Here is a 1138-nt window from a genome sequence, read left to right as displayed (position 1 = left end):
TAAAACTATTTTTTTGGTTGAGAAAAATAAACACACACATATTTTTTGAGAATAATAAACACATATATGGAAGTGGCACCATTACTTTTTTCGTAAGAAAACACGAGTCACCAACGGATGTCACTGCAAGCACTTCATGTGGACAATTGAATGGCCATACTCGGAGTACTCGATCGACGATTCCACATATATTAGAGTAGATAACAAGGAATTCAGACGATGACTTAATTTGAAGCCCACAAACTAAAGTTGGAAATATGTAAGTTAAGCAAAATGAGTTGTACCTGTTGGAAAGTGCTTACGGATGCAAGAATGGAGCCTCCAATCCAGGCATTGCGGTTCCGATCAGGTGGAGCAATTATCTAGATCTTCATGTCCTCGGGAGCAAGGGCGGTGACCTCCTTGCTCAGACGGTCAGCCATGCCGGGGAACATTGTTGAACCCCCGGTGAGGACAATGTTGGCATACAAGTCCTGCCAGACATTCTCGTCGCACTTGTTGATCGCATCATAGCTTGCCTCATGGATTCCACGAGCTTCCATACCAATCACGGATGGGTCGAAGAGGACCTTGGAGCACCTGAACCTCTCATCACCAATCCTGATTGCCCGCTGGCCAGGTAGATGGTAGCTCTCTTCAACTGACGAGGAGTTCACCTCCCGCTCGAAATCAAGGGCCATATATCCAAACTTCTCTTTCATGTTCCTTGCAATTTCACGCTCTGCAGTTGTTGTAAAGCGGTAACCCTTTTCAAATAGAATCCTCGTAAGGAATTCCGTAAGATCGTGACCGCCTCAGCGGACTCTAACGGAGGAGGCCCCTCAGCAGAATCCTCCTCCGGCTCTGCTATCTCCGGCGCGTCAGCCGTCTCCGCCGCTTTAGCGGGCTCCGCCGCCACAGAAACAACAAAGAAATTCAGAGCTGGTCCAAGCCTTAGGGCTCCTCCAAAGTTACGATATGACAGAACTGACGAGGAAAACAAGGATATCAGTGTTGCCGAAGTGCAGGCCCATTTTGAACGGAAACATCCACCTTCGAAGGAAAAAATAGATCTGGTAAAAATGAAGTGCACTCTGGATGCCCTTAAGCGACCACCACCGCCCCCGCCACAATCCAACTATGACTGATGTATTGAAAA

At 47.4% G+C, this 1138-nt stretch overlaps 1 protein-coding gene across 1 annotated transcript in view; it reads right to left on the bottom strand.

Moving 5' to 3' along the window:
• Nucleotides 1-362: 362 nt before the first annotated feature.
• LOC123138941 (actin-52-like) overlaps nucleotides 363-1138 on the bottom strand; it is a 3599-nt gene continuing 2823 nt past the window's right edge. The window contains exon 4 of the mRNA XM_044558788.1: nucleotides 363-793. Coding sequence (XP_044414723.1) covers nucleotides 363-793 — 431 coding nt within the window. The remainder of the gene's footprint in view (nucleotides 794-1138) is intronic.

Source organism: Triticum aestivum, chromosome 6B, assembly GCF_018294505.1.
Source record: "Triticum aestivum cultivar Chinese Spring chromosome 6B, IWGSC CS RefSeq v2.1, whole genome shotgun sequence".
NCBI lineage: Eukaryota > Viridiplantae > Streptophyta > Magnoliopsida > Poales > Poaceae > Triticum > Triticum aestivum.
The sequence above is the reverse complement of the archived record's forward strand: the minus strand, read 5'-3'. Positions and strand labels throughout refer to the sequence as shown.